Raw genomic sequence first — 24,442 nt, forward strand, 5'->3', positions numbered from 1 at the left:
CTCCAGAGAAGCTCTGGTGAAGGAGCCTCTAGACGACCTCCTCATGGCGCGCCCGTCCATGCTGCCATGCTCCATGTGCTGACACCTCCCTCCTCCAGGGGGCGCTGTGGCCACTGGGAACTCCTGCTCCTCCTCACTGCTGGTGGTCTCCGTCGCCATGTCCTTCACCCCGCCCGGACCCTCCTCGTCTGAGAGGGACGAGAGACATAGAGAGACACACAGAGAGAGAGACAGAGAGAGAGAGAGAGAGAGAGAGAGAGAGAGAGACAGAGAGAGAGAGAGAGAGAGAGAGAGAGAGAGAGAGAGAGAGAGAGAGAGACAGAGAGAGAGAGAGAGAGAGAGAGAGAGAGAGAGAGAGAGAGAGAGAGAGAGAGAGAGGGACATAGAGAGAGAGAGAGAGAGAGAGAGAGAGAGACAGAGAGAGAGAGAGAGAGAGAGAGAGAGAGAGAGAGAGAGGGACATAGAGAGAGAGAGAGAAACATACAGAGACATAAGCCATGTTTCCATAAACCTATTCGAATTAGGGAAGAGAATTATCATAAATGCGCATTAAGACAAAGCAAATTTAGCCCGTTTCCATTTGCGTGTGTCATTCGAATTAGCGACGGTCGCATGAGTTGATCGGGCTGATTTTTTCAGACCGAACCGAGACGTGAGCACTGCACGTCTGACTGCTGTGACTCGATCACTGCACACTGCACACTCATCCTGCAAGTTTCAGCGTCCTCTGGAAGGTGGCCGATCTGCAAGCTCACAGCGCGGCGCGGAGACGCGGATGCGAGCTGCTGTGAGCTTGTAGATCGGACACTTTTGGCACGCAACACTGTGTGATGAGGAAGGGTTAGCCACGGATGGCTCGACTCCGGGAGGTGAAAACAGAGGAATTTACACACGGTCCGTGTCACTCCGTGTGTAACAAACAACTGGTTTGTTTTGTGGGCTATAAACGCTATACAATGGACGTTAAGTGGAGAGGGAAAGTATTAAGTTGGAGGACGATATGGACCCAGAACGTCATAATGTATTCGCATTTATTGTCTGTCTGACCCGTTTCCATTTACAAATGCACATATAGTTTATTCGATAAAGCCTCAAAATCCTCCTCCTCCAAGCGGATACATTTTTCTGCGGATAATGAAAGTTTATTTGCATTTTGAAGTGTTTCCATAAAAGCCTTAATGCGCATTAAAGGAGTAGTTCACCCCCAAAATGACGTTTTTTCTATTGATTAGTCACACCATGGAGACTAGAGTTCAATAATATTTTTGCAGAAAACGCCACTATAGAGAGACACAGGGAGATAGATCAGACTCAGTTTATTGTAGTGTACTGGTACAGCTCTCAGCCTCAGACTGGTCAGTAGCAGAGCATGGATAGTAGTGAATGAACCAGCTGTTCTGTGAAAGTTATGTGTGTGTGTGTGTGTGTGTGTGTGTGTGTGTGTGTGTGTGTGTGTGTGTGTGTGTGTGTGTGTGTGTGACTGTTTGTGTGTGTGACTGTGTGTGTGTGTGTGTGTGTGTGTGTGTGTGTGTGTGTGTGTGTGTGCGTGTGTACGTACTTCCATATCCAGAGGACAGGGTGGAGTGGGAGTGGCTCTGCAGGGTGGAGGAGGGGCTTGGAGAATCCTCGTCATCCGTGTCATCACTGTCGAACGGAACAAGCTCCGCCCCCGCCGCAGCTGCCAATCATTAAAGAGGATTACATCATTAAAGAGGCGGGGCCATAGTTTAGTATGTGTCTATGGCGTTAAAGTTATACCATGTAACTTTTTTTGTAAAACAAATCTTAAAATGGTCCTAACTGTTAAATCGCTAAAGTTTTAGAACCCCCACTCCGTTATTTTCAGCTTCTGAAGCCTTCTCTTTATATGTTTTCTTCTTAGCAGTGACAGGGGCGGGTTTTCGCGGCAAAATGACGTCATCATACTACCGGCCAATCACAGCGAGGGTTATACACAGCCGGCCAATCACAGCGCATCTTGGAGTGGGGTCGCTAGGGCTGCCATATTTGTAGTCTCCCGTGTGTTTCTATACTCGGGTGCACGGTAAGCATGGGTGAAGGAGTGTATCTCCGGAATGGCTGAACGCACAGCAACTAGGGACCCCTTAAAAGATAGATCTCGGCGAGGTGGAGGCAGACGCGGGGGTGTGAGAACCGAAAAACGGCTGAAAGACGCGGACGCGACGAGGTTTGCTATAGAGCTACTGACCACAAGTTGAGCAACTTACACAGTATAGCTTTAACATTACTCTAATAGACAATATGCAAATATGTCTTCCCTGTGTAATTTGGTTTCTGAGTCAAAAGGCCAGTTGAAATACACCAATATAATGACATCATAAACTCATCCCCTCCCCTTTTACCATTCACCCAACACTGTGGGTGTGGCTAACTTCAGCTGGGTCGCCACCCACCATGACAACCAGGCATACTTAAAGTGGGCGTGACACGGCCAAAACAGCTAATTATGGCTATCAAATTAGCCAATTTTTTTAATGATGTCATGTACCCCCATGTTAAATTACCCAATCAAATTAATTTATTGTAGTTACTGTACTGAAAGTAGTACTTTCTGTACAGTAACGGCAATACATTAATTTGATTGGGCTAATATGGGGGGAGGGGCGGAGACTCGCGGAGTCGAGTATCCATATCATTATCTTTTGAAACTGCCCCAAAAAAAGCTGTGCGAGGTGTGTTTCCGACTTTCTAAACCAACTTTAAAACTATTAGTTCTAGGGGTAAAAATTACATAGCATTCGCTATAAAATCAATGGTTAGACCGATAAAAAAGTACATGTCTTCTTCAAAAAAGGTGTCAAAAAAGGTGTACGAGGGTCAACACGCTTCTCCCCTTCTATGAGACGGTTTTGTCGGCCATACCCTGCTGTCTCTTCCCCTAACCTGACTGGAGCACCCGGGACAACACCGACGAGGGTCCAGCGATCCTCCTCCGACCTCCGCAGAGGAGGTCCGTGCTCCGTGGCTCATACACTCTGTGTGTGTAGCCTGTGTGTGCGTGTGCTTTCGCGCGTGTGTGTGTGTGTACACACATGCACACAATAGCTCTCGCAGTCGCAAATAGCCGTGCGGTGCAGCGCTAGCCGGGCTAATCGCTAACAACAAGGCGTCACGTTGTGCGCGGCACCGCACGACGGACGAAGTATACATTGCGCGGCACCGCACGACGGACAAAGTATACCTTCACTACTAACTGATACGCCCCCGCCTCCTTTTCAGACTGTTTGAAGAAACACCACGTGACTTACTGTATCATAATGTTATATTTCGGCCGGTGTCACGCCCCCTTTAATGAACTGGTGGGTGTGGCCACATAAAAACATCATTTTAACTCTTTCTGTACACTTTTTTGAAAGAAAAAAAAACTCCTAGTATAATTATAATAATATAATATCATGTTTTTTTTATACTATAATCTACACCTTGAATCAGTTTATATCAAACCCAGGGGTGTTATTTCTTTCCACAGTGTTCCACAGTGCACCAATTATCTGCACCTGTGTTGTTGGCAAAAAGGCTGGGAACTACTTTCTTGCAGACCTTGTAGTGAATTATTAGACACTTCACTGCGCCTCGTGTTTCACCACTTAAAAAAGGAGGCCATTTACCATGAGAGGGAGTGGGTTGTGGCACGAGGCACTTCTACCATATAAATGAAAGAGAACACAGTTGTAACTTGAAATGTTACAACTACAACACAACAGTGGGCGGGGTCCATGAGCCAACTAAAGGTTGTTGACAGATTTACCACTGTTTTAAGCCAATCAGAATCCAGTATCTGAACATGTGACCACAAAAAGTGGTAGAATACCAGGTAACCGACATGCCTCTCAACCGTTATAAAATACCAGGTAACCACATGCCTCTCAACCGTTATAAAATACCAGGTAACCACATGCCTCTCAGCTGTTATAAAATACCAGGTAACCACATGCCTCTCAGCTGTTATAAAATACCAGGTAACCAACATGCCTCTCAACTGTTATAAAATACCAGGTAACCAACATGCCTCTCAACCGTTATAAAATACCAGGTAACCACATGCCTCTCAGCCGTTATAAAATACCAGGTAACCACATGCCTCTCAACTGTTATAAAATACCAGGTAACCACATGCCTCTCAACTGTTATAAAATACCAGGTAACCAACATGCCTCTCAACTGTTATAAAATACCAGGTAACCACATGCCTCTCAGCCGTTATAAAATACCAGGTAACCACATGCCTCTCAACTGTTATAAAATACCAGGTAACCACATGCCTCTCAGCCGTTATAAAATACCAGGTAACCACATGCCTCTCAGCTGTTATAAAATACCAGGTAACCACATGCCTCTCAACTGTTATAAAATACCAGGTAACCACATGCCTCTCGTCTCAACCGTTATAAAATACCAGGTAACCACATGCCTCTCGTCTCAACTGTTATAAAATACCAGGTAACCACATGCCTCTCAGCTGTTATAAAATACCAGGTAACCACATGCCTCTCAACCGTTATAAAATACCAGGTAACCACATGCCTCTCAGCTGTTATAAAATACCAGGTAACCAACATGCCTCTCAACTGTTATAAAATGGTAACCAACATGCCTCTCAACCGTTATAAAATACCAGGTAACCACATGCCTCTCAGCCGTTATAAAATACCAGGTAACCACATGCCTCTCACCGTTATAAAATACCAGGTAACCACATGCCTCTCAGCCGTTATAAAATACCAGGTAACCACATGCCTCTCACCGTTATAAAATACCAGGTAACCACATGCCTCTCAACTGTTATAAAATACCAGGTAACCACATGCCTCTCAACTGTTATAAAATACCAGGTAACCACATGCCTCTCAGCCGTTATAAAATACCAGGTAACCACATGCCTCTCAACTGTTATAAAATACCAGGTAACCACATGCCTCTCGTCTCAACCGTTATAAAATACCAGTAACCACATGCCTCTCGTCTCAACCGTTATAAAATACCAGGTAACCACATGCCTCTCGTCTCAACCGTTATAAAATACCAGGTAACCACATGCCTCTCGTCTCAACCGTTATACAATACCAGGTAACCACATGTCTCTCAGCCGTTATAAAATACCAGGTAACCACATGCCTCTCAGCCGTTATACAATACCAGGTAACCACATGCCTCTCAGCCGTTATAAAATACCAGGTAACCACATGCCTCTCAGCCGTTATAAAATACCAGGTAACCACATGCCTCTCAGCCGTTATAAAATACCAGGTAACCACATGCCTCTCAGCCGTTATACAATACCAGGTAACCACATGCCTCTCAATCGTTATAAAATACCAGGTAACCACATGCCTCTCAGCTGTTATAAAATACCAGGTAACCACATGCCTCTCAGCCGTTATACAATACCAGGTAACCACATGCCTCTCAACCGTTATAAAATACCAGGTAACCACATGTCTCTCAGCCGTTATAAAATACCAGGTAACCACATGCCTCTCAATCGTTATAAAATACCAGGTAACCACATGCCTCTCAGCCGTTATAAAATACCAGGTAACCACATGCCTCTCAATCGTTATAAAATACCAGGTAACCACATGCCTCTCAGCCGTTATAAAATACCAGGTAACCACATGCCTCTCAGCTGTTATAAAATACCAGGTAACCACATGCCTCTCAACCGTTATAAAATACCAGGTAACCACATGTCTCTCAGCCGTTATAAAATACCAGGTAACCACATGCCTCTCAATCGTTATAAAATACCAGGTAACCACATGCCTCTCAGCCGTTATAAAATACCAGGTAACCACATGCCTCTCAATCGTTATAAAATACCAGGTAACCACATGCCTCTCAGCCGTTATAAAATACCAGGTAACCACATGCCTCTCAATCGTTATAAAATACCAGGTAACCACATGCCTCTCAGCTGTTATAAAATACCAGGTAACCACATGCCTCTCAATCGTTATAAAATACCAGGTAACCACATGCCTCTCACCGTTATAAAATACCAGGTAACCACATGCCTCTCACCGTTATAAAATACCAGGTAACCACATGCCTCTCAGCCGTTATAAAATACCAGGTAACCACATGCCTCTCAGCCGTTATAAAATACCAGGTAACCACATGCCTCTCAGCCGTTATAAAATACCAGGTAACCACATGCCTCTCAGCCGTTATAAAATACCAGGTAACCACATGCCTCTCAACCGTTATAAAATACCAGGTAACCACATGCCTCTCAGCCGTTATAAAATACCAGGTAACCACATGCCTCTCAATCGTTATAAAATACCAGGTAACCACATGCCTCTCAATCGTTATAAAATACCAGGTAACCACATGTCTCTCAACCGTTATAAAATACCAGGTAACCACATGTCTCTCAGCCGTTATAAAATACCAGGTAACCACATGCCTCTCAGCTGTTATAAAATACCAGGTAACCACATGTCTCTCAGCTGTTATAAAATACCAGGTAACCACATGTCTCTCAGCCGTTATAAAATACCAGGTAACCACATGCCTCTCAACTGTTATAAAATACCAGGTAACCACATGCCTCTCAGCCGTTATAAAATACCAGGTAACCAACATGCCTCTCAACCGTTATAAAATACCAGGTAACCACATACCTCTCAACCGTTATAAAATACCAGGTAACCACATACCTCTCACCGTTATAAAATACCAGGTAACCACATGCCTCTCAGCTGTTATAAAATACCAGGTAACCACATGCCTCTCAGCTGTTATAAAATACCAGGTAACCACATGCCTCTCAACCGTTATAAAATACCAGGTAACCACATGCCTCTCAGCCGTTATAAAATACCAGGTAACCACATGCCTCTCAACTGTTATAAAATACCAGGTAACCACATGCCTCTCAGCTGTTATAAAATACCAGGTAACCACATGCCTCTCAGCCGTTATAAAATACCAGGTAACCACATACCTCTCACCGTTATAAAATACCAGGTAACCACATGCCTCTCAGCTGTTATAAAATACCAGGTAACCACATGCCTCTCAGCTGTTATAAAATACCAGGTAACCACATGCTTCAATGACCAACCTGAGGGGAGGGGCTGGTTGAGCTCCAGGGACGAATGAGAGATGGAGATGTGGAGCTGCTGCTGGCTGGGGGCGGGGCTATGGGCGTGGCTGTGGGCGTGGCTGGGCAGGGCCAGGGCGGGCTCTGATCCTCGTTCCCTAGGAGACCAGAAGACAAGATTCTGATTGGTCACGGCCCCACCTTAAAGGACAACTTTGTTTTTTTTTACAACAAGGGTTCATATTTTACATTGTAATGAAAAGAAATAGAGAGAAATGAAAAGATGAGTTAAAATGTTTTCATTTACTTCTTTCTATTGTTTTAGTGATTTTAGTATTTTGATTTCAGTGGGTGGGGGCATGCGTACAAGTGGATAAATATGTATTTTTAAACACAATAAGCTGGTCATGTCTTTATTACCATTTACAGTAACACTACCAGCCCCCATAAGTCACATCTGCCCATGAAAGATTGGGGTGCATCTTGGGAATGGGCTTATTGTGTCTAAAAAGACATATTAGCCACTTGCATGCATGCCCCCAACCTGGGGGCATGCATGCAAATCAAAATCGTTAAAATCACTAAAATGATAGAAAGAAGTAAATGAAAACATTTTAACACATTTTTTTTCTTTTCTCTAATCTAATTCTTTCAATCTAAAATATGAACCCTTAATTGTTTAAAAAACAACAAAAAAAACACAAAGTTGTCCTTTAACTTAATGCGGCCCAAAGGTTAATATCGGAATACTGATAGGTTTCTAAACATGCTTTAAATACGTATAATTCTATATTAGTAGCTTAATGACTATAGAGTAACGAAGTCATGACCTGTTCCATTGAAGTAATTTCTCTATGGAGAATAACATTGAGTAGTCTAAAAAGCGTCTCATATAAGCATTGCCGTCCAAAAATAAACAAACAGTCTTTGTGATATTGTCGGCGAGGTGGCTCTGTATGGTTTATGATAGTCAGTCACTCATATTTGATAAAGCCTGTTTCTGGTGAAAATGTAACTAATTGGACGACAGTAACATTAGCGTTTTCTCACCATCAGTTGATTCTTCATATCCATATGAGTCAAACCGCTGAGATAATTTGTTTATAATTGGAACACAGTTCTTATATGACGCCATATGAAAAAGGTCAATGAGAATTCAGAATGGGGGAAGAAAACCGCGAACCAGTTAGGATGTGTAAATTACACTTCACTACTCTATTACTAGTATTTTTTATGTATTTAACATGTAGACATTTGAAATCACTTCGCCTCGTCCACCAATATTATTTATTTTATGAAGTGTCTTGTTAAAATGATTCATAATTTAAATTCATGATATGTTGTAGGGATGTCACCGAATAATCGATTTTCGAATAATCGATCGATTAATCAATATTCGATTTTAATATTTCATAATCGAAAATCGAAAAAAAAAAAAATCGTTTTCTTTTTTTTTTTTTTATACTATTTTTTGGCTTAGTTAGTTAGTTTCAACCAAAATATAGGCTAACAATAGTATTAATGATAATAGTAAATGGCCATTGATTTATTATTCACACCAGCACCAACTGTAAACTGTGTAGAGTGAAGGAGCACAGCAGAGTGGCTGCCTGCTACACACTCCCCTCCCCCCCTGTCTCAGACACAGGTGTGATTGATTCAGGCTTGATTGTTTGGTACTTGGTAGCCATCATCAAAGAAAAGGGAAAACAGCGTCCTCTGTATTGTAAAGCATCACAGAATCTGTTCTTGAGAGATTAGGTGAACAGTACACTGACACACTAAAAAGAAAGATGAAGAGTAGTAGTTAGGTTACCAATTACCTGAAGAGCCATGTTGTACATATGTAAATGTGCATTGAAATCCAGTAAAAAAAAAAACGAAAAACAGAAGAAAGATTTTTTTTTTTAATAAAAAAATAATAATAATGAATTATCGATTTTCGAATAATATTCGATTATTGCTATAGAATAATCGATTTTGATAAAGGTCCATTTTTGACATCCCTAATATGTTGTTGAGAGAGGCAGTCGTCCACTGAAGTGAAGCAGTGCCTTGCAACACTTTTCACATCAAAAGGTTCATTATTTATTCAGCATTGAGCCACAGAACCGTTTGATGATATTTAGCCTCAGACCAGTTTGTCCACAGTTCAATACCGCAGGGGTTTTCAAAGTGGGTGACGGGGCACCCTGGGGTGCCGTGACGGCAGTCCAGGGGTGCCGCAAGATCATTTGATAATATTTGGAATTCATTTGGACACTTGAAAAAATATTATTTATTGTAATTTTAAACTTGAAGTACAAAGTTATTTCTAACCAAAATGGCTGTTATCTCAACGTTTTCCTCGCAACATAATCACTAAAATATCGTCACTGTCGGGCAGAAACATCGTATCTCTCAAATGTGTACGTCTTTTGCCCTGCTTCATCATACAAGACCGTCGCACTAAAGTAGTGAAAACAGCCGTTTTCACTAGTTTGTGTTTTCACTAGTTCGTACTAGTTCGTACTAGTTCGTGCTCGTGTGTGTGTGTGTGCGTGTGTGTGTGTGTGTGTGTGTGTGTGTGTGTATGTGTGTGTGTGTGTATGTGTGTGTGTGTGTGTGTGTGTGTGTGTGTGTGTGTGTGTGTGTGTGTGTGTGTGTGTGTGTGTGTGCGTGCACAGACCTCTCCTTCAGTCCTGGTACAGCAGCGATGCAGACGATGCGAGCAGAACACACTGCGATGCACGCCTCCACCGTAGGCTCCTCCCTGATGTTCAGTAGACACACCTACAGGAAGAGGACAGGAAGACTACAATACACTATAGAAAACTGCAACCCCCAGGGGGCACTGTGGGCTCCTCCCTGATGTTCAACAGACACACCTACACAGGAAGAGAACAGGAAAACTACAATAAACTATAGAAAACTACAACCCCCAGTGTGTGTGTGTGTATGTACTGACCTGTCCCACATATCCATCACTGTTACAGACCCACACCTCACAGCTGCTGTCTGGACTACTGTGACTGGGAGACGCACAGGAGAACTGGAACACAAGGAGTTAATCTTTATTATTATTATTAAATAACACGTCCTGATGTTGAGAGTGGCGACCGTCACATCAGAGCTTCTAAATACGGCACAAACTTTGTTGTGTCTTTGTCCATTTTTGCACGACAGTAACGAAAGATAGATAGATACCTTTATTATCCCAAGGGGGAAAATCAGTTGCCCAAAGGCAGCACAGCAGTGTAAGGATATTTACAAAGTTACAGAGAAGTATGAAAAAAGATAAAGAAAATAAAAAAACAAGAACAGAGTACAGTAAGAGCAAGGTATGTCAAGAAAATGAACAAATAACATATAAAAATTCTTGACCATCTGGCCAACCACAGCGTTTCTCTGACGATTCTAGTTGTTGTCATTCTGGGGGGAGTTTGTTCATGTTTTTGTGAGGGTATCAACCCTAGGAGATACGGGGAGAACATGCAAACTCCACACAGAAAGGCCCTATCGCTCACACCCTAGGTTGGGTTGGCGATAGGGCCTTTCTGTGTGGAGTTTGCCTAAACATGGAGATGTGGTACAGAAGGACTCATATATGGGCATAAAAAGTATGTCATGTGACATCACTTCCTGTACAGACGTTCAGACAGACAGCCATTGACTCCGACCATATATAGTGTTATCCACATCTCCATGTTAGGACTCATATATGGGCATAAAAAGTATGTCATGTGACATCACTTCCTGTACAGACAGTCAGCCATTGACTCCGGATTAACAATGGCTACTGTCTATGACGGTAGTCCCATATGACATATTGGACTAGACTATCTCCATATATAGTGTTATCCACATCTCCATGTCATCGACATCACTTCCTGTACAGACAGTCAGACAGACAGCCATTGACTCCGGCCTAACAATGGCTACTTTCTATGACGGTAGTCCCATATGACATGATGGACTGGACTATCTCCATATATAGTGTTATCCACATTTTGTGTAGCCGCCCTGTACAGGAAGTGATGTCACAACTCGCTGACATCACACTGACATCTAAGAGGATACGGAAGGAAAATCAAATCAAAGTGACCATAACAGTCAATGCTAGTTAGTGCAACAAGTATCTCTACATCATGTCAAACACAAGCAGAAATACAAAAAAAAAATACTAACACAACCTAATAGTGCAGAGTGTCCAAAGGTCAGTGCGATATAAAAACAACTGGAAAAAAGAAAGAAACGAGAGAGGGTGACGCACCAAGACGCACAAGATCAGACGTCACGTGATCCGTCTCTTGCTAGCGGTGGATCGCGGTCTAAACATGGAGTTCTGGAGAGGCGGCAGACGTTACCGCTGTGGCGATGCAAGCGAGAATGTGATCCTCGTTCAGCAATACCACACGAGGATGCAGATAGAACCAAACGGACGCGTAGTTGGTTAGTGTGTGTGTGTGTGTGTGTGTGTGTGTGTGTGTGTGTGTGTGTGTGTGTGTGTGTGAACTGTTGGACAGTGGACACATGTTAAAGGGACAGTGAGGAAAAGAAGAAGTCGCCAGCACACAAGAAAATCCTTTTCACATGTTTTATTTACCTCTGTGGACAGAGAACAACGGACGCATTTCCACCTGATCGGTCTTCTCGGTCTTCCTCAGGGTTGTCAAAGGGACGCTGAGGAAGACCGATCAGGTGGAAATGCGTCTGTTGTTCTCTGTCCACAGAGGTAAATAAAGCATGTGAAAATGATTTTCTTGTGTGCTGGCGACTTCTTCTTTTCCTCATGTTATTATTGAGCCGTGCTCCATAAAGACTTTATTTAATTTGGAGTGTTGCGGCCTTTCTGCTTTGTTGCAGTCTCTGACTCTAAAGGGGACAGTAAGACATGTTAAAGGGACAGTAAGACATGTTAAAGGGACAGTGAGACATGTTAAAGGGACAGTGACCACATGTTAAAGGGACAGTAAGACATGTTAAAGGGAAAGTAAGACATGTTAAAGGGACAGTAAGACATGTTAAAGGGACAGTGACCGGTCCTCACCTGCATCCCACTGCGTGTCTTCATGATAGGAATGGCCTTCAGGAACTCAGGATTCCATTGGTCCTTGTTCATAGCTGGACAGAAGATAGAACCATAATTATATAATAACAACATAATATTAGCTTCATCTTCTAGTTCAATGGTTCTCAAACTGTTTCATGTCAAGGACCCCCAAATTGACAAATATTAGCCCCGCGGACCCCCATTTTCAGTCAGCTCTAACCAACATGGCTATTATCTCAACGTTTTCCTTGCAACATAATCACTAAAATATCGTCAAACCTCTGTCGCACAAAACTAGTGAAAACAGCCGATCTACAAGCGCTTGTAGATCTGCTGTTTTCACTAGTTTAGATCATTTTATAGATGATAAATACAAGGTTTCCACCCGACAACGACGATATGCTATAAATATAAGGTGCTGGGAGTGAAAATTATAATGTAGGGGTGCCTCGGATTAAAAAAATATTAATGGGAACCCCTGATCTAGGGGTCCCGGACCCCCTGTTGAAGACCCCTTGGCTTAGACTGACTGACCCATGAGGTTAAAACTCACCCAGTTTCTTCTTGGCGTCGTCGAAGGCCTGCTCGAAGTGAGAGCGAGCGTCAGGAGAGCTGAACTCGAAGATGAAGCTGTTCTCCTGGGAGGAGGTGGTGGTGGTGAACTCTAGCTTGGTGGGGAGGAAGGTCATACTGAAGGCTACCGACTGCTTCTCTGACAGCTCTCTGTGGACCCCCGACATCAGGTCCTTGATCACCTCATCTAGAGCCTGGAGGACACACACACATTAACCCTGTGGACCCCTGACATCAGGTCCTTGATCACCTCATCTAGAGCCTATAGGGACCACACACACACACACATTAACCCTGAGGACCCCCTCTCTGAGGACCCCCTCTCTGAGGACCCCCTCCCTGTGGGGAGGAAGGTCATACTGAAGGCTACCGACTGCTTCTCTGAGAGCTCTCTGTGGACCCCCGACATCAGGTCCTTGATCACCTCATCTAGAGCCTGGAGGACACACACACATTAACCCTGTGGACCCCTGACATCAGGTCCTTGATCACCTCATCTAGAGCCTATAGGGACCACACACACACACACATTAACCCTGAGGACCCCCTCTCTGAGGACCCCCTCTCTGAGGACACCCTCTCTGTGGGGAGGAAGGTCATACTGAAGGCTACAGACTGCTTCTCTGAGAGGTCTCTGTGGACCCCTGCCATCAGGTCCTTGATCACCTCATCTAGAGCCTGGAGGACACACACACATTAACCCTGTGGACCCCCTCTCTGTGGACCCCTGACATCAGGTCCTTGATCACCTCATCTAGAGCCTATAGGGAACACACACACACACATTAACCCTGTGGACCCCCTCCCTGTGGACCTCTCTGGGGACCCCCTCTCTGGGGACCCCCTCTCTGGGGACCCCTGCCATCATCCAGGGCCTGGAGGACACACACGCACGCACGGACACACGCGCACGCACATTTTAATTCCTTTATTGGAATACGATTAGAGAAATAAATCATATCAAAATCCAAAGAGACAATGCTGTTCAGTGCAATGTTCACTATGTCCTTAGACCAAAGGGCAGATCAAACAACCATTAGGCCATAGGGCAGATCAAACAACCATTAGGCTAAGTATACTACTCCATATAAACACAGAGCAGGACTTATATAATTCTTTTGCTGCTTATTTTGTCGCTAAAGCACGCACGCACACGCGCACACGCACACACACACACACACACACACACACACACACACACACACACACACACACACACACACACACACACACACACACACACACAGTGGAAGAAACCAGCATGATGTGTTTAAGTCCATTCAATCCAGGAGATCATCTGGTCATATTATGTGTCTTATGTCTAAACATACTGTCTCTGCCAGGAGAGTATGTTTTCGACCCTGTCCGCCCGTCCGATTAGTTTGTGTTACCAGCTAATCTCCGGCACCGTTGGCCCGGTTTCGGTCAAACTGAGCACACACACTCCCTGGATGCCAATTCAGAAACTCTGCTCCACATTTTTCAAACGGGCCTGTTCTAGCGCCACCATGAGGCCGATGTTTGCAAAACACATCTTTGGACAGTACTCCTCCAGAAGTTGTCCACAAACCACGCAAAGTGGTACACAGTATCTCTACAGTCATGTGATCAACATGGATCTGTCCCATTTTCCATATTCCATATTCAGATTACCTTGAAATTTGCCACACACATTCCCACTAGTTCAAGGGACAAATGCCATCCTTTTCACATCGGACTGTTATAGCGCCACCAGGACCACCAAAAATATGAACATTGAAACTACTTGTGAAGAACAGCTTGTTGTTGTTATATCTCGATATATGGAGACCCCTGGTACCCATATATGGAGATCCATGTACTGTATATAGAGATATGCTGTGACTGTGAGAGCCCAAACATGCTTGCTCAGTTATTCATTATGTGAAAGTCCTATGACGTCTATCACATCTGACATCATACCCTTTTACGTGTGGTATGTGGCCGATGTGGCCTCCATATATGGGCATTCCCATATGAAGTCCTGTTAGATACAAGCTTAATATTGATGACATCAGGGAACTCCATATATGGGCATAAAAGGGTTTCCGCTAGTGAAGCCAGAGCGTGATGTCAGAGCGACAAACACATTCTGTTAAGAGTGGTTCCCCTGACATCACAGTGACATCAGAGCATGATGTCAGAGCAACAAACCCATAGAACTACAGTGTCAGGCGTGACAGACAGACAGACAGACAGACAGAGATAGGTTCACATACTAAACTACTATCGTCATGGTTACCTGGTGGGGCGTGGCCAGTGTCTCAGACAGCTTGCTGATTTGTCCCAGCGTGCTCAGATCCTCATCCAATCGACCAATCAGCTTCTGGATGCTCTCCTTGTTGGTGGCCTGGGAGGAGCCTGTGGAGAGAGTGGGAGGAGCCTGACTTAGTGGGAGGAGCCAGCTAAAAATGGCCCAGGATGCTTTAACAGTTTTAAAGGGGCAACGACATTAAAACAATGGAAATGTGATTAACTAACATATGAACGAATATGAAGATTTATTTTGAATGGCATTTCATCCAACATTACGCTGCCGGTTATCTGCTCAAAAAAGTGGCGATTCTTGTTTTGACCGGAAACAGTTAAAGTTGGTGCCAATCCCGAGTTTGGGCCGTTTTTGAAGATTATTATTATTTTTTTTTCAAAAATGTTTTTTGGACCTCAAAAAATTTAGTAAGCATGATCGCGATCGCGAAATTGCATGTTTAACCCCCATACCAACCCCCTATTTCAAACATGGCAGCCATGTTTGTTTACATTTGAAGAAAACATAATGGCTACTATCTCATGAATGCCTGAACGGATTTCCAAGCGGATGTTTTTTTGTTTGAAAGCTGTGCACACACGTGGTGCATGATTAGGCATGGGCGTGCATGATCCGTGCACTATGAATTACTTGGAAGTCTATGGAGACCATGGCAACTTGGACCTTCAAAGAGATTTAATTGATAGCAACGAGAGAGTTAAAAACCAGATATGAAAAAAAAGAAAATAAATCTGCATTGTCTCTTCTGTAAACATTTTCTCTCTTCCTGACCCTGCCAGCTGGCCTGCAGCTTCTCTGTGAGCATTTAGCTCAGATCTGTACTTCTCTGTGAGCATTTAGCTCAGTGTGAGCATTTAGCTCAGATCTTCTCTGTGAGCCTTTAGCTCAGATCTGTACGATCTGTATGATCTAACCCTAACCCTGTGAGCATTTAGCTCAGATCTGTACGATCTGTATGATCTAACCCTAACCCTGTGAGCATTTAGCTCAGATCTGTACGATCTGTATGATCTAACCCTAACCCTGTGAGCATTTAGCTCAGATCTGTACGATCTGTATGATCTAACCCTAACCCTGTGAGCATTTAGCTCAGATCTGTACGATCTGTATGATCTAACCCTAACCCTGTGAGCATTTAGCTCAGATCTGTACGATCTGTATGATCTAACCCTAACCCTGTGAGCATTTAGCTCAGATCTGTACGATCTGTATGATCTAACCCTAACCCTGTGAGCATTTAGCTCAGATCTGTACGATCTGTATGATCTAACCCTAACCCTGTGAGCATTTAGCTCAGATCTGTACGATCTGTATGATCTAACCCTAACCCTGTGAGCATTTAGCTCAGATCTGTACGATCTGTATGATCTAACCCTAACCCTGTGAGCATTTAGCTCAGATCTGTACGATCTGTATGATCTAACCCTAACCCTGTGAGCATTTAGCTCAGATCTGTACGATCTGTATGATCTAACCCTAACCCTGTGAGCATTTAGCTCAGATCTGTACGATCTGTATGATCTAACCCTAACCCTAACCCTGTGAGCATTTAGCTCAGATCTTCTCTGTGAGCTTTTAGCTCAGATCTTCTCTGTGAGCATTTAGCTCAGATCTTCTCTGTGAGCATTTAGCTCAGATCTTCTCTGTGAGCATTTAGCTCAGATCTTCTCTGTGAGCTTTTAGCTCAGATCTTCTCTGTGAGCATTTAGCTCAGATCTTCTCTGTGAGCATTTAGCTCAGATCTTCTCTGTGAGCTTTTAGCTCAGATCTTCTCTGTGAGCATTTAGCTCAGATCTTCTCTGTGAGCATTTAGCTCAGATCTTCTCTGTGAGCCTTTAGCTCAGATCTTCTCTGTGAGCATTTAGCTCAGATCTTCTCTGTGAGCATTTAGCTCAGATCTTCTCTGTGAGCATTTAGCTCAGATCTTCTCTGTGAGCCTTTAGCTCAGATCTTCTCTGTGAGCATTTAGCTCAGATCTTCTCTGTGAGCATTTAGCTCAGATCTGTACTTCTCTGTGAGCATTTAGCTCAGATCTGTACGACGATCTGTGCAGGACGGACAGGCTGCCAAGCACATTAAATAAAACTAACCAGGATATGACCACTAGTTTGGTTAAACACTCCGGTAGTAAATGAGTTGACATCATGACAGCGAGTGAAAAGGTTAAAAGAATATTCACTTTTATCAGAGAGCAAATCAAACTGTAATGAATGTACATTCATGTCTTACTTTTCACCATCTCTATGTCCTCTAGGGGGAGCTTCCACAAGAACTTATATTTACTGGATGTGTCAATCACACTGGCTGCTGAGTACCTGAGAGAGAGACATAGAGACACATGGAGAGAGAGAGAGAGAGAGAGAGAGAGAGAGAGAGAGAGAGAGAGAGAGAGAGAGAGAGAGAGATAAATGACCACAAAACATTTAATCTGCATCACCGTGATAAATGAGAGCCACTGTGTCTAAACCTAATCTTAACCCTAACCTTAATCCTAACCTCCAAACAACAATCATAAGTGTGTGTGTGTGTGTGTGTGTGTGTGTGTGTGTGTGTGTGTGTGTGTGTGTGTGTGTGTGTGCGTGTGTGGTCATACAGGCTCATAGAGGATCTCCTCAAGGATCCACTCTTCCTCTTCAAGGTGGAGTGGTGTGGTGTGGTGTGGTGTGGTGTGGTGTGGAGTGGTGTGGTGTGGTGTGGTGTGGTGTCATACAAGCTCATAGAGGATCTCCTCAAGGATCCACTCTTCCTCTTCAAGGTGGTGTGGTGTGGTGTGGTGTGGTGTGGTGTCATACAGGCTCATAAGCCCCTTTTCGACTGCAGTTTTAGCACCACACGACACCACACTACACCACACCACACCGCACCACATAAAAATATCTACATTTTCCATTACACAAAAGTACCCCTATCGGTAATAAGCAAATTGACCCTTTTAACTGTGATTATAATACAATATAAATTAGTATTACAACTATCCTAAATTATAATACACTATAATTGCGACCGTCAGGGAGCAGTTTACTATGAAAACCTCCACCGGCCGTCCGTCCGTCCGTCTGTCCGTCGGTCACACGTCACACGTCACACCTTTGCCCTGCTCATATCTCCGCATCAGTATGACATCACACCACATGTGTACACAAACCTTTGTGTACGTTGCTGTGGCAACAGTCTGTTGTTGCTGGTCTGTTAGTGTACGTTAGCAACCACCTTAGCAACCATGGTTTTACCCTAGCAACCAACTGTTTACCCTAGCAACCAACTGTTTACCATAGCAACCATGTTGTTTTACCCTAGCAACCAACTGTTTACCATAGCAACCAGATACGCAGAGCAGGGATCTCCATATATGGGCATAAACAGGTGACATCACAGTGATGTCAGATACTCAAAGCAGGGATTTCTCCATAATATATGGGCATAAAAGGGATTCTGTTAGGGATCTCCATATATGGGCATAAAAGGGATCTGTTAGGGATCTCCATATATGGGCATACAAGGGATTCTGTTAGGGATCTCCATATATGGGCATAAAAGGGATTCTGTTAGGGATCTCCATATATGGGCATAAAAGGGATTCTGCTAGGGATCTCCATATATGGGCATAAAAGGGATTCTGTTAGGATCTCCATATATGGGCATAAAAGGGATTCTGTTAGGGATCTCCATATATGGGCATAAAAGGGATTCTGTTAGCTGTTAGTGATCTCCATATATGGGCATAAAAGGGATGCTGTTAGGGATCTCCATATATGGGCATAAAAGGGATTCTGTTAGGGATCTCCATATATGGGCATGAAAGGGATTCTGTTAGGGATCTCCATATATGGGCATAAAAGGGATTGTATCCCAGATGATGCCCTGTTAGGAGATCCACACTAACAGAATCCATATATGGTCCTACCGACAGCTGCTATAAGCCAACCCTGGCGATAAGGTCTGAGTCGAAGAAATGCTTCTTTCCTGGCAAGTATTGCCCCTTTATACTGTAGGGCTCGTTTGTGTATTGTATGACATCACGCCACATCATCGGCTGAGGACTGTGTGATGTCATCATATCTCCATATATGGAGACATAAGTTGCTCATGCCCAAATATGGGCTGGTGAGGTCAGACTTAGTGTGATGCGTAGGTTATCTCCATATATGGAGATTCAACTTCAATGAGTAACCATGGCAAACTGTCAATGTCTTGATAATTGGTAAAACAAACTTTTGGCCTATTTGTGGAGATAAGCGACCAACGGTCGCTTATCTCCCGATTAGGGAGTCTTACTGGTGGATTATAACTGTGATTATAATACACTATAAAGTATTAATGTATCACTATGATCATTATAATACACTATAATAGATTACCAGTAAGACTCCCTAATCGGGAGATAAGCGACCGTAGGTGGCTTATCTCCACAAATAGGGCAAAAATTTGTTTTTCCAAAATCTTCCTGATCCATGTTGATGACATGAGTGTAGACATGCTGTGTAGTGAATGATATTCGTGATTTTAGGGCAAAAACTGTAGGAGCAGTGTCCAAAAATGTGTTTTAAAAATCGGCCTGAAGGTGGCGCTAGAATAGGGCCATGTGAGAAATGAGGGGTGGGGTCTCCGCGTTGCCTTGGCGGACGAATAGGTACCGGCCCCGGCTCTCCCGGACGCTCCTAGCCCGAGTTACGGCATTTTATGTGCGCTGCAGTGGCAGGGGGTCCTCCACTGGGGGCGCCACCACTTTTGCATCCGTTCTGGAGCACCAGGAGTCGGTGGTCCCCGGGAATTCCCCGTGAGCAGCCCCGTTGGGGTGGTCATTTGGTCATTTTTGCACATTTGGTCTTTTTTTACATCTGGGGGTCCCCCAGGGACCTGGGGGTCCCTGGGGCTCCGGGGGTCCTTGGAGGTTGTAGTTTGGCAGGCAAGGAGTGTGTGTGTAAAATGTGGCATGGATCGGGTCAACGGGTGCGGAGATATAAGCAGGGAAAAAGTGTGACGTGTGACATGTGAGCACATTTGGTCATTTTTTACATCTGGGGGTCCCCCAGGGACCTGGGGGTCCCTGGGGCTCCGGGGGTCCTTGGAGGTTGTAGTTTGGCAGTCAAGGAGTGTGTGTGCAAAATTTGGCATGGATGGGGGCAACGGTTGTGGAGATATGAGCAGGGCAAAAGTGTGACGGACTGACTGACTGACTGACTGACTCACTGACAGACAGCCGGTGGAGGTTTTGGTAGTAAAAAACCTACGGTCGCAACCAGTAAGACTCCCTAATCGGGAGATAAGCGACCGTTGGTCGCTTATCTCCACAAATATCACAACCTCCACCTCTCACGTCATACGGGCAGCCATAGTTACACCTGGAATGTTGAATCTCCATATATGGAGATAACCTACGCATCACACAAAGTCTGACCTCACCAGCCCATACTTGGGCATGGACGACTTATATCTCCATATACGGAGATGGCCATATATGGAGATACGATGACATCACAGAGTCCACAGCTGATGATGTGGCGTGATGTCATACAATACACAAACAAGCCCTATATAAAGGGGCAATTCTCACCAGGGAAGAGAGCATTGCCTGGAATGTTGAATCTCCATATATGGAGATAACCTACGCATCACACAAAGTCTGACCTCACCAGCCCATACTTGGGCATGGACGACTTATATCTCCATATACGGAGATGGCCATATATGGAGATACGATGACATCACAGAGTCCACAGCTGATGATGTGGCATGATGTCATTGCGACCGTAAGGTCGCAGTTTAGTTGCGACCGTAAGGTCGCAGTTTAGTATGAAAACCTCCACCGGCCGTCCGTCGGTCACACGTGCGGTCGACCGTGCGGTCGACGTGTGATGAGGTCACGATGAGTCATCTATGCCCAAATATAGATTTCTAGGTCAGATGGCCCATAGAGTTTGTGATGTCAAACCTAGCAACCCAATATAAACAAACCTGATGTCAGACCTGAAGTATCCTTTTATACCCATATATGGAGATGCAGAGATCTCCATATATGGGCATATTAGAAAGCCCATATATGGGCATATACGGATGACATCAGGGATATCCATATATGGGCATAAAAGGGACAAGGGCTTACAGTTAAGAGATCTCCATATATGGGCATATCAGAAAGCCCATATATGTTCATATACTGATGACATCAGGAATATCCATATATGGGCATAAAAGGGACAAGGACTTACAGTTAAGAGATCTCCATATATGGGCATAAAGGGACAAGGACTGTTACAGTAGATATAGAGATGTCCATATATGGGCATAAATGAAAAAGGACTGACAAACACTGAGATCTCCATATAACCTATGGGAATATAAGGGACGAGGACTGTCAGCTTGTAGACCTATTTTCTAAATATTGTTGTACATTAAAAACTTGAAATGGGTCGTTCTGCATAGTACTTGGGATTTGTTGATGTAAATGTTCACATAGAGTGTAATAATTGGTAAAACAAACTTTTGGCCTATTTGTGGAGATAAGCGACCAACGGTCGCTTATCTCCCGATTAGGGAGTCTTACTGGTACAATAAACAAACAAGCCCTATATACTGATGCGATACGATGACATCACAGAGTCCACAGCTGATGATGTGGCGTGATGTCATACAATAAACAAACAAGCCCTATATACTGATGCGGAGATATGAGCAGGGCAAAGGTGTGACGTGTGACGTGTGACCGACCGACCGACGGACGGCCGGTGGAGGTTTTCATAGTAAACTGCAACCTACGGTCGCAACAATAGAATCTATTGTCATGTATTACAACTATATCCTGGTGGTCTAAATGAAAAGTCAGTGAGTGATCAGTCATTATGAAGTGTTTGGCCCTGTTTGGCCTAGCTCAGACCTACTCTAGAGTGGATACTTTTTAGTACCACGTTTAGTACCAACTTCACACCACTCTACCCAGGTTCTTGTAGTGGAAAACCTGGCATAAGTGGGCGGTGTGGAAAATGGGCTATAGAGGATCTCCTCAAGGATCCACTCTTCCTCTTCAAGGTGGTGTGGTGTGGTGTGGTGTGGTGTGGGTTAGGGTTAGGGTTAGGTACAGGGTTAGGGTTAGGGTTATTGGGGTACATACAGGCTCATAGAGGATAGGGTTAGGGGTAGGGTTAGGGGTAGGGTTAGGGGTAGGGTTAGGTACATACAGGGTCAGGGTTAGGTACAGGTACATACAGGCTCATAGAGGATAGGGTTAGGGTTAGGGGTAGGGTTAGGGTAAGGTTAGGTACATACAGGCTCATAGAGGATCTCCTCAAGGATCCACTCTTCCTCTTCAAGGTGGTGCAGATCAGCAGATCACTGAACAGAAACAAAGATCTGTCCTTCTTCCCTCCAACCGTCTTCTGTAGGGTTAGGGTTACACAAGGTTAAATTAATACCCTGATGTTCTAATTAACACCCTTCTAACAGGAACAAAGATCTGTCCTTTTTCCCTCCAACCGTCTTCTGTAGAGAGAATGGTTTAATTAACACCCTGATGATCTAATTAACACCCTGATGATCTAATTAACACCCTGATGTTCTAATTAACACCCTGATGTTCTAATTAACACCCTTCTAACAGGAACAGAGATCTGTCCTTCTTCCCTCCAACTGTCTTCTGTAGAGTGGACACCATGGTTAAATTAACACCCTGACGATCTAATTCAGTGGTTCTCAACCTTTTCAGGCCGTGACCCCCAAAATAATGTGTGGACGGTCTAATTTACACCCTGATGCTCTAATTAACTCATTACACAGTGTGACCTATAGGATCATAGAATGGTCTCATTCATGATTGAATCAGCATTATATTGATTGATCATTATATTGATCATTATATTGATTGATCCATCTAAAGAACTTAAAATATTGTGTAAAAGTATTTTTTCTTGAATACTTGAATATTATTTCTTGATACCTTCATGTATTCTATTATATTCTAGATTATAGTGAATTATTGTCTCCACCAGCCGAAGGCTGAGGGAGAGTATGTTTTCCCCTCCGTCCGTCCGTCCGTCCGTCCGTCCGTCCGTCCGTGCGTCCGTCCGTCCGTCCGTGCGTCCGTCCGTCCGTCCGTCCGTCCGTGCGTCCTCGCAGTTTGTGAGCAGCTAATCTCAGTCACCGTTGGCCCGATCGCTACCAAACTGAGCACACACACTCCCTGGATGCCAATCTAGAACCTCTGCCCCACATTTTTCAAATCAGCCTCATGGTGGCGCTATAACAGGCCGATTTGTGTGGCCTGGTTGTTACCAGCTAATCTCCGGCGCCGTTGGCCCGATCGCTGCCAAACTGAGCACACACACTCCCTGGATGCTAATTCAGAACCTCTGCCCCACATTTTTTAAATCAGCCTCATGGTGGCGCTATAACAGGCTGATTTGTGTGGCCTGGTGGAGACCTGTGCTCAGAAGAGCACTGCTTCTAGTTCAAAATCTTTTTTGTTAAAAATTGAATTTTTATGGCATACAGCTCATGAATATTTCATATATGGTAATGAATATTACCATATAACAGGAGACCACTCAAAACAAGGATTTATAATAGAGAAATGTCAACCTTGCATGAAGTCAGTTATGATTTGAGTGCTATAATATCATAAAACTAATAAACTATTTATATCACGCAATATTCTATTAGTTTAAATGGATCTGTACATTCTAAAACATCACAGTGACATCACAGTGACATCACTTCCTCACCGCTTCCATGACCATTTCCTGTCTGAGGAACTTCCTCTGAGGATTCAGGATCTGAAACACACACACACACACACACACACACACACACACACAGACACACACACACACACACACACACACACACACACACACACTCACACACACACACACACACACACACACACACACACACACACACACACACAGATTTTTAATCATGGCAGTAAATTAGTCAACATATTTACAGTAAATGGTCCTTTATTCGCATATTTACGGTAAAGGGGAGGAGCTTCTGTCTCTGTATTTACGGTAAAGAGAGGAGCTTCTGTCTTTGTATTTACGGTAAAGGGGAGGAGCTTCTGTCTCTGTATTTACGGTAAAGGGGAGGAGCTTCTGTCTCTGTATTTACGGTAAAGGGGAGGAGCGTCTGTCTCTGTATTTACGGTAAAGGGGAGGAGCTTGTATCTCTATATTTACGGTAAAGGGGAGGGGCTTCTATCTCTATATTATACTATTTATAATATAGATAATATTATACATTTACATGTTCCACCCCCTCTATGTGAGCTTCTATCTCTGTATTTAAGGTATATTTACATGTATATTATAGTATTTAAGGTATATTTACATGTATATTATAATATTTAAGGTATATTTACATGTATATTATAGTATTTAAGGTATATTTACATGTATATTATAGTATTTAAGGTATATTTACATGTATAGTATAGTATTTAAGGTATATTTACATGTATATTATAATATTTAAGGTATATTTTGTATAT

The 24,442-nt window shown here is 43.7% G+C and overlaps 1 protein-coding gene across 1 annotated transcript in view; it reads right to left on the bottom strand.

Annotated features, from left to right (window-relative positions):
* arhgef17 (Rho guanine nucleotide exchange factor (GEF) 17) overlaps nucleotides 1-24,442 on the bottom strand; it is a gene marked incomplete at its 5' end in the record, with an annotated part of 139,524 nt that overhangs the window by 9,693 nt on the left and 105,389 nt on the right. Inside the window, 12 exons of the mRNA XM_080731118.1 lie at nucleotides 1-188; nucleotides 1,559-1,678; nucleotides 7,091-7,227; nucleotides 9,738-9,841; nucleotides 10,017-10,100; nucleotides 12,099-12,172; nucleotides 12,655-12,868; nucleotides 14,935-15,053; nucleotides 17,191-17,276; nucleotides 17,555-17,586; nucleotides 22,257-22,334; nucleotides 23,676-23,726. Of these exons, the coding sequence (XP_080587244.1) occupies nucleotides 1-188; nucleotides 1,559-1,678; nucleotides 7,091-7,227; nucleotides 9,738-9,841; nucleotides 10,017-10,100; nucleotides 12,099-12,172; nucleotides 12,655-12,868; nucleotides 14,935-15,053; nucleotides 17,191-17,276; nucleotides 17,555-17,586; nucleotides 22,257-22,334; nucleotides 23,676-23,726 (1,287 nt within the window). The remainder of the gene's footprint in view (nucleotides 189-1,558; nucleotides 1,679-7,090; nucleotides 7,228-9,737; nucleotides 9,842-10,016; nucleotides 10,101-12,098; nucleotides 12,173-12,654; nucleotides 12,869-14,934; nucleotides 15,054-17,190; nucleotides 17,277-17,554; nucleotides 17,587-22,256; nucleotides 22,335-23,675; nucleotides 23,727-24,442) is intronic.

This window comes from Nannobrachium achirus (genome assembly GCF_963921795.1).
Source record: "Nannobrachium achirus genome assembly, chromosome: 8".
Taxonomy (NCBI): Eukaryota; Metazoa; Chordata; class Actinopteri; order Myctophiformes; family Myctophidae; genus Nannobrachium; species Nannobrachium achirus.